Consider the following 7058-nt stretch of genomic DNA (forward strand, 5'->3'; position numbering starts at 1 on the left):
TTTATAATGTTACAGCCTTTTAACTTCTATCTAATAAGTTTTCTGAAAATTAAGATTTTTTTTTATTAAATTGAAGTGTTCAAAAGGAAAAGAAACAGTTTCTGAAATAAAGGGTTGTAATACTTGGAATAAAATATATAGTAGAAAAGCACATTAAATAGCAGACACAAATAAATTATGTATTATGCAAATTATACTAAAATACAAATAAAATTAACTTTACATTAAATATCAATTTCACCCCAAAAGTAGAGTAAATCTAAACCATAGCTATGTGCTATAAAAAAACTAAGGTTTCCTTCTAGATAATATGTTCTTAAAGTAATTCATTGTGAAAAGGCCGGAGTTTGCAATTCGAGGAAGTACTTATAAACCACTTCATATGTTAGAAATAAAGAGTATTTCAGCATTACTGTTAGAAAAAAATACAGTTGAGTTCTTTTTTTAATAAGAAAAAAATACATATCCCAAAAAGCCAAAATGACCACTGGAATTGGGTTGTACATCATTTTCCAGTAAAAAGGAAAAACAGCCTGGACAGGTGTAATTTATCATTTTTCTGATTTAATATCAAAGAAATATATTAAAATAATAAAAAGAATCCTGAAATCCTCAAAATTTGTAGTGATAAATAGCCCTCCCTGTCTTTATTGCATTATGCCTACTAACAGAAATATTGCATGGTGGATTTCACCAGACAAGGACGATTATTTTCCAATAAAAAGTTGCATATTAAATTCCAGCACAAAAGTGGGTGTCTAATACTTTGGAAATCTTTTATGGTTTTCCAAGGAACACAATTTTAAACTTAACGAATACAAACACATTCCTGGAATGAACCCACATTAAGTTTCTGTCCAAAGCCACCCATTTTCAGAATTTAAGTATCAGCTAATGCTAATAGTTAACTAAAAAAGCATTTAGTTTTCATAACACCTATATGTTTGATAGCTAATATATGAAAGATGATCTACACAGTCCTTTCCATTGGAAGAAATATAAAAATGGTAACTACCAAGTATAATCTAGTAAGAAAGAAGGATGAAGTCTGAGTTTTAGGAATCTGCTAGATAAAGAAATATAAACACTTACTATGTAATGGGAAATCTTAGGAGTAGATAGAACATTGATTTGGTGAGGCTATTAAAAATGCAATAAAAAAAGCTTATTCTTTTCTTCCCATTACTACTCCCTTGTGCCCTCATGAAAATGATGCTCTCTTCAACTTTAGAACATATATATATATATATATATATAATGTGTAAAATGTGTTATATGTTGTATGTATTTGCTGTTAGAAGTACAATGTTTATAACATTTTAAAAACATCCTGACCTCCTTAAAACTAGCTACATGCTTTCTTAAAGAAAAAGAGTTTCTGATAGTTAACCTGGGTGAGTATAAACAAAACTAATAGCGATAAAAATTCAATTATGACTCAGAAATGCTCATAGTTTGACAGCTACTATAAAGTTTCAAAAACATGCCCTGATATATAAGGTTTCTCATTAAAAAAACTGCAAAAGCATAATAAATAAGGAAAATACCTGGCTATTACAACTTTGTTTCTAGTTGTTAACATATAGTATCAGATACACAGTGAAAAGGATATCCAACAGAAAGGTCATTTAGGAACTGAAGAGTCCTGGAAATTACAGGCTCACATCTTCCCCAGTATTTAAGATTTGTAACACTAAATACAAAATAAAAAAAAATTTGTATTATATGTAAGACATTTGCCTATACAGGGAGAATCACAGAAACATATACATTTATGTAAATTAGATGACCTAAATCGTAAAATGAAAGGCAGGTTCAACTTCCAATAGAACACTTAAAAATTCTTTTCTAGCACATTTAAATTTTTGCATAATCAATCCATACTCAACCTTGCTCTCCAAATGGTACATCATTGTATAAACTTAAAAACTGTACAAACTTAAAAATCCTTTTTCCAAGAAACATTGTTTGTAACCAAGACAGACATTAGATACTAAAGGCAAGAGTGCAAAGGAGGTCAAACGGAGGCCAAAAGTCACTGTCAAGACAGAGCTAGCGTCCTGTCACCAGGCCGTCTGTGCACCTCTGCTGTCTTCAAACAAGACAGTGCTACCTACCTGTCACACATGCACCGTGGGGCGACAAGTAGAGGCATGCAAACTTAAGCTCAATATAGAAAGCTATGTCTATGATTAGAACTCAGTTAATTCTGCTAATATTAAGGCTAATTTAAGGAGAAGTCCCACAAACATGTCTCAGCATGGCTTCCTGTTGAAACTAACAACTGTTCTGTCTGAAAGAAATTTTGAGCTGGGCACTGGTGGCTCCTGCCTGTAATCCCAGCTACTCAGGAGGCTGAGATCTGATGATCATGGATCAAAGCCAGCCTAAGTCTGTGAGACTCTTTTCTCTAATTAACTACCAGAAGACTGTAAGTGGAGCTGTGTAGAGAGCTAGCCTTCAGCAAAAAAAGCTCAGGAACAGCATCTAGTCCCTGAGTTCAAGCCCTACAACTAACAAAAAACAAAAAAGAAAAAAATAAAAAAGAGAAAGAGAAAGGAAAAAAAGAAAAGAAAAAAGAAACTATGATTCCAATGTTTCAATAAGCTCCTCTAAATGTTTCAATAAGCTCCTCTAAATGTTTCAATAAGCTCATCTGTTACAGGCTTCTAAAATGAAGTGCTCTCTTTTAACTGAAGGGGGGGAGGGACAGAGAAAGAGAGAGAGAGAGAGAGAGTGTCTAACTGACCCCAAAGGGTCAATATTTGTTTTAAACTGTGTCCTGATATTGTATGGCTATCTTAACAAACACTCTAAGAATTAAAACAAAAATTTAAAGCTTTATTAAAAAGTAATGTCTGAGCTGGGTGCCGGTGGCTTGGGCCTATAATCCTAGCTACTCAGGAGGCTTGAGGATTGCAGTTTGAAGCCAGGCAGGAGAGGAAAGTCTCTGAGAAGCCTATCTCCAGTTAGTCACTAAAAAGTTGGAAGTATTGCTGCGGCTTAAATGGTAGAGTGATAGCCTCGAGCACTAAAGCTCGGGGACCACATCCAGGCCTTGAGTTTAAGCCCCGGGACAGGCCAGAGTGTGTGTGTGTGTGTGTGTGTGTGTGTCAGGCCGGAGTGTGGGTGTGTGTGACAGGCCAGAGTGTGTGTGTGTGTGTGTGTGTGTGAGGCCGGAGTGTGTGTGTGTGTGACAGGCCAGAGTGTGTGTGTGTGTGTGTGACAGGCCGGAGTGTGTGTGTGTGTGTGTGTGTGTGACAGGCCAGAGTGTGTGTGTGTGTGTGTGACAGGCTGTGTGTGTGTGACAGGCCGGAGTGTGTGTGTGTGTATGTGTGTGTGACAGGCTGGAGTGTGTGTGTGTGCGTGTGCGCACGTGCCACGCATGTATGTACACAGGCGCCCATGTGTGCACTCACCCACCTAGAATATCTATAAAAAGATTCAAGTATAATGACATGATCTATTAAGATTTAAAGCAGAAGAAAAATTAGAAACCAAAACAGTAACTTACATTTTCGTCATAAATGTTTCTAAAACGTGGTTGTCATCGGTTATTCCTAAGACTTCTGACATACGGGCATATACCTGCATGGACAAATGTCACTGTCAAAAGCTTAATCCTTAATATATCCTTCCCAAACATCAAATAAAACAAGTACAAGATGTAGTTCATTGTTGTATCCACATTGAATTAGGAAGAGCTGAGAGTTAATCACGGATTATTAAACAAATTTGTAATTTTAACTTTTCCTTTAAAAAAGCACCCTTCTTGGTTTGAAATACATACAGACATACAAACATAACCACATACTCATTTTATTCCCACCAAACGACCTAATTTCTTCTCCTCAGTGGTAAACTACCCCTTTCTTGAAGAAGGGAGTAGATGATAATGGTGATAATAAGGTCACACCGAGGAGGGGAGCTGTTCATTGCAGGGACCTTGTACTAGGTTTTAAACAGTATTCGGATCAGAAGCTTGTGTTACAGGCTTTCAACCTGACTGGTCCAGAAGCCTCTTCATCAGGCTGGCAGAGTGGATGAAAGGGCTAGAGGGCTGGGTATTGGGGCAGGAATTCAAAGGTGGAAAGAGAAAAGAAAAAAGAAAACCGACATGTAATCTTCTGTTGCCTCTTTTGCTAACCACCACGCCTTCCAGAAAGAACATGTCAATGACGACATCACTACTGTCTTGCCTGAGAGTAGGCTTTCATCTCCAAGAACAGTCATGTGGGACAACACTAGTCCAGGAACTATGAGCACAAAGACAGCAGAAGGAAGAAAAATAGATAGAAAGGCAACTTTTCCCTTAGTCCCCCAGTGTCCACACACCTTGCGGACAGGCCTATCTAAACTTGTTCAATTGGAGAAGATGATCTTGATGTGATTTATGCCGTACAAAATGTTTCACAACTTGGCTCCTCACACTTCATCTTCCAACATTTCCCTCAACTTCAAGCCACAACCCAACCCGGAAGGATTACTGAGGTGTGTCATGCAATTCCAGATCTTATGTGCTCTTCCTTCCGCTGGCTCAGCCTTCTTCCTTCTCTTACCGGATTCCCATTCTCAAGCCATTCTTAGAAGGCTGGCCACCTTCCCAGGAGGGCGGGGTTGCATGCTCCTCATCTGATCCCTCCCGTAGCCAGGGAACTTTTGGCACTCTGTTTGGGGTCCCTTCCTCAAGTCTACATGAGCACTTTGTGGGGTGCTCTTATGCCTTGTTCTCTGGGTCCCATCCGTAAGACAACGCTGGTTAAGGGAGCACACCACACGTGTGCTCACCGTGTAATGGCAGAAGCGGCTGTCTGGACCCCTTAAGATGACATTATAATGAGGATACTGCACGGCTAATAAAAATAATTTTTCTTTTAAACATACATTAGATTTCATGGAGAAAAGATGAAAACCATAAATTACCAGAGAAAAAGAAAAGTATTACAGGGAAAAGCTTGAACTGTAATTTCAATCTGGGAGCATCCCGTTGTTACTGAGTGTTGCAGCTGTCTTTGATCTTTAGTAGCGCCCTTGTGAGAGAAGACTTTCAAATCACAGGAGTATATAAAATGAGGCAAGGGGGGCCTTGACCCCGTCATCTGCTTGTCTGCAGGGGTACAGACTGCATGTGCTCTTAACTTTGACTCCATTATAAGTTATATACATATCACAAAGGTAAGAGCCTGAATGAACCTAGGACTCAAAGAATAACCTCTTCCTGGGCAACAGCATCCCCCCCTACAGATAAATAAAATCAGCCCTAAATTTCATGTTCAACATAACTGTCTTTGGGAAGGATGCTGACCAGGACCCATTTTACTGTATTTATATCTTCCTTTCTTTTCTGTTTTTTTTTTTGTTGTTGTTGTTATTTTTCTGGCCAAGGTTTTCTGTTTTGGATCATATAATGGCTACACTGTTTTTTAGTAAAATCAAAATTTGTATTTTCAAGACTTTAGTGTATGTACTTTATAATGACAATATTCAGAATCAATCTAGATTTTATTCTAAAATTATGCCCCATTGAATTTAAATGATGAAACACTGACTAATAAAAGTATAATAACTAAAACTTGATTTTATTCTTAATATTTAAAACATTCACTAATTGAGTCTTTTTTAAATAGAGAGTTCCTACCAGGAAATGTTCTCCTGTTGTAGGACAACTTGGCATGCAAGGCGGAAGGAAGCGAGGCAGGCCTGTTGTGCTCCGCTGTCAAAACAGTTTCTCCAAGCATCATATGTGAACCAATAACACGTTAGAAACACCAGTCAACATTGACACATGGTAGTGCTTTAATCCACTATTATCCTTGTAACTCGCACCGTTCCTTTTATCATCCATTAGCTTTGATTCCCATTATCCCTTCTACAACTGTGTCAATGCTTTTGTCCTTAGGGATCTCTCCACACTGGAAGGATCTGACAGTCAAGCCTGAGTACTAAACAGGATCATTACCTCTGAAATCCACTTATCTGATCTACTGAATAGTAAATTGAAAAGCTCATTAAGAGCAACAATCTGATTTTGTTTTCACGTGTGACAGGGTCATTTAAAATCAATGTATGATTACAGCATTTCTTTTAAAAGACTCACATTTTCCGAAGCACCCTGTAGTTCTCAGAATATGTAGAATATGAAAATGTCTCCTAACATTGGGGATTTAATTATGACATAGACACAGCTAGTTTGGGGAGGGGAGGTAACTTTCAGTGAAGAAATATCTACAAACTTGTTTTTATCATAAAACACAAGCCAACGAAAATTTTCTACAGAAAATAATTTTAATATGATTTTAGTTTTCAACTTTTGCCACTTTACTAAATTTTTTTTTTATGATGGCAAGGAAAAGTGACACCTCTATATTCCTGTTAAGGAAGCTCAAGTCAGCGCAGGAGTGCCAGGAGGGGAAAAAGTCACCCTCAGTTCATAGCCTCCTACCTTCTATTTCAGAGTCCACTAGGGTAATTTGATCACAGTGAGAAACAAGCAAAACTGTAAGAAGAAAAAAGACGACAGCCAGGGGTGGTGGTGCATGCCTGCAATCTTTGCATTCAAGAGGCAGAGGCAGGAAGATGACCTTACCTTTGAGCCAGGCTGCACTACACAGCAAGACCCTCAAATCCCCCGCCACTCCCAGGAAAGTAAGTCAGCAGCGGCAATAACCCACAACTACAATCCTAGCTGCTCAGGAGGCCGAGAGCTAGAAGATCTAAGTTCAAAGCCAGCTACAGAATCTCACAGAAAAGACTGTGAGATTCCATGCTCAAGTAACCAGCCAAATGCTGGACTGGGGGTGCCTCAAATGGTAGAGTGCCACCCCGAGCAACACAGCCAAGCAAGAGTGAGAGGTCCTGAGTTCAAACTGAGAGAGAGGTGAGAGAGGAGTGAGAGAAGGAGAGGAGGAGAGGAGGGACAGGGAGGAGAGGTGGGAGGGAGAGGAGGAGAGGAGGGACAGGGAGGAGAGGTGGGAGGGAGAGAGAGGAGGGAGAGGAGGGGAGGAGGGACAGGGAGGAGAGGTGGGAGGGAGAGAGGAGGGAGAGGAGGAGAGGAGGGA

General features: G+C 39.0%; 1 protein-coding gene across 1 annotated transcript in view; it reads right to left on the reverse strand.

Moving 5' to 3' along the window:
- LOC105994963 (ran-binding protein 17) overlaps nt 1-7058 on the reverse strand; it is a 101126-nt gene that overhangs the window by 81238 nt on the left and 12830 nt on the right. The window contains exons 2-3 of the mRNA XM_013028632.1: nt 3515-3588; nt 1613-1693 (exon numbers count right to left, since the gene is read on the reverse strand). Of these exons, the coding sequence (XP_012884086.1) occupies nt 1613-1693; nt 3515-3576 (143 nt within the window). The 5' untranslated portion in view covers nt 3577-3588. The remainder of the gene's footprint in view (nt 1-1612; nt 1694-3514; nt 3589-7058) is intronic.

The sequence above is a fragment of the Dipodomys ordii genome, unplaced genomic scaffold, assembly GCF_000151885.1.
Source record: "Dipodomys ordii isolate 6190 unplaced genomic scaffold, Dord_2.0 Scaffold112, whole genome shotgun sequence".
Taxonomy (NCBI): Eukaryota; Metazoa; Chordata; class Mammalia; order Rodentia; family Heteromyidae; genus Dipodomys; species Dipodomys ordii.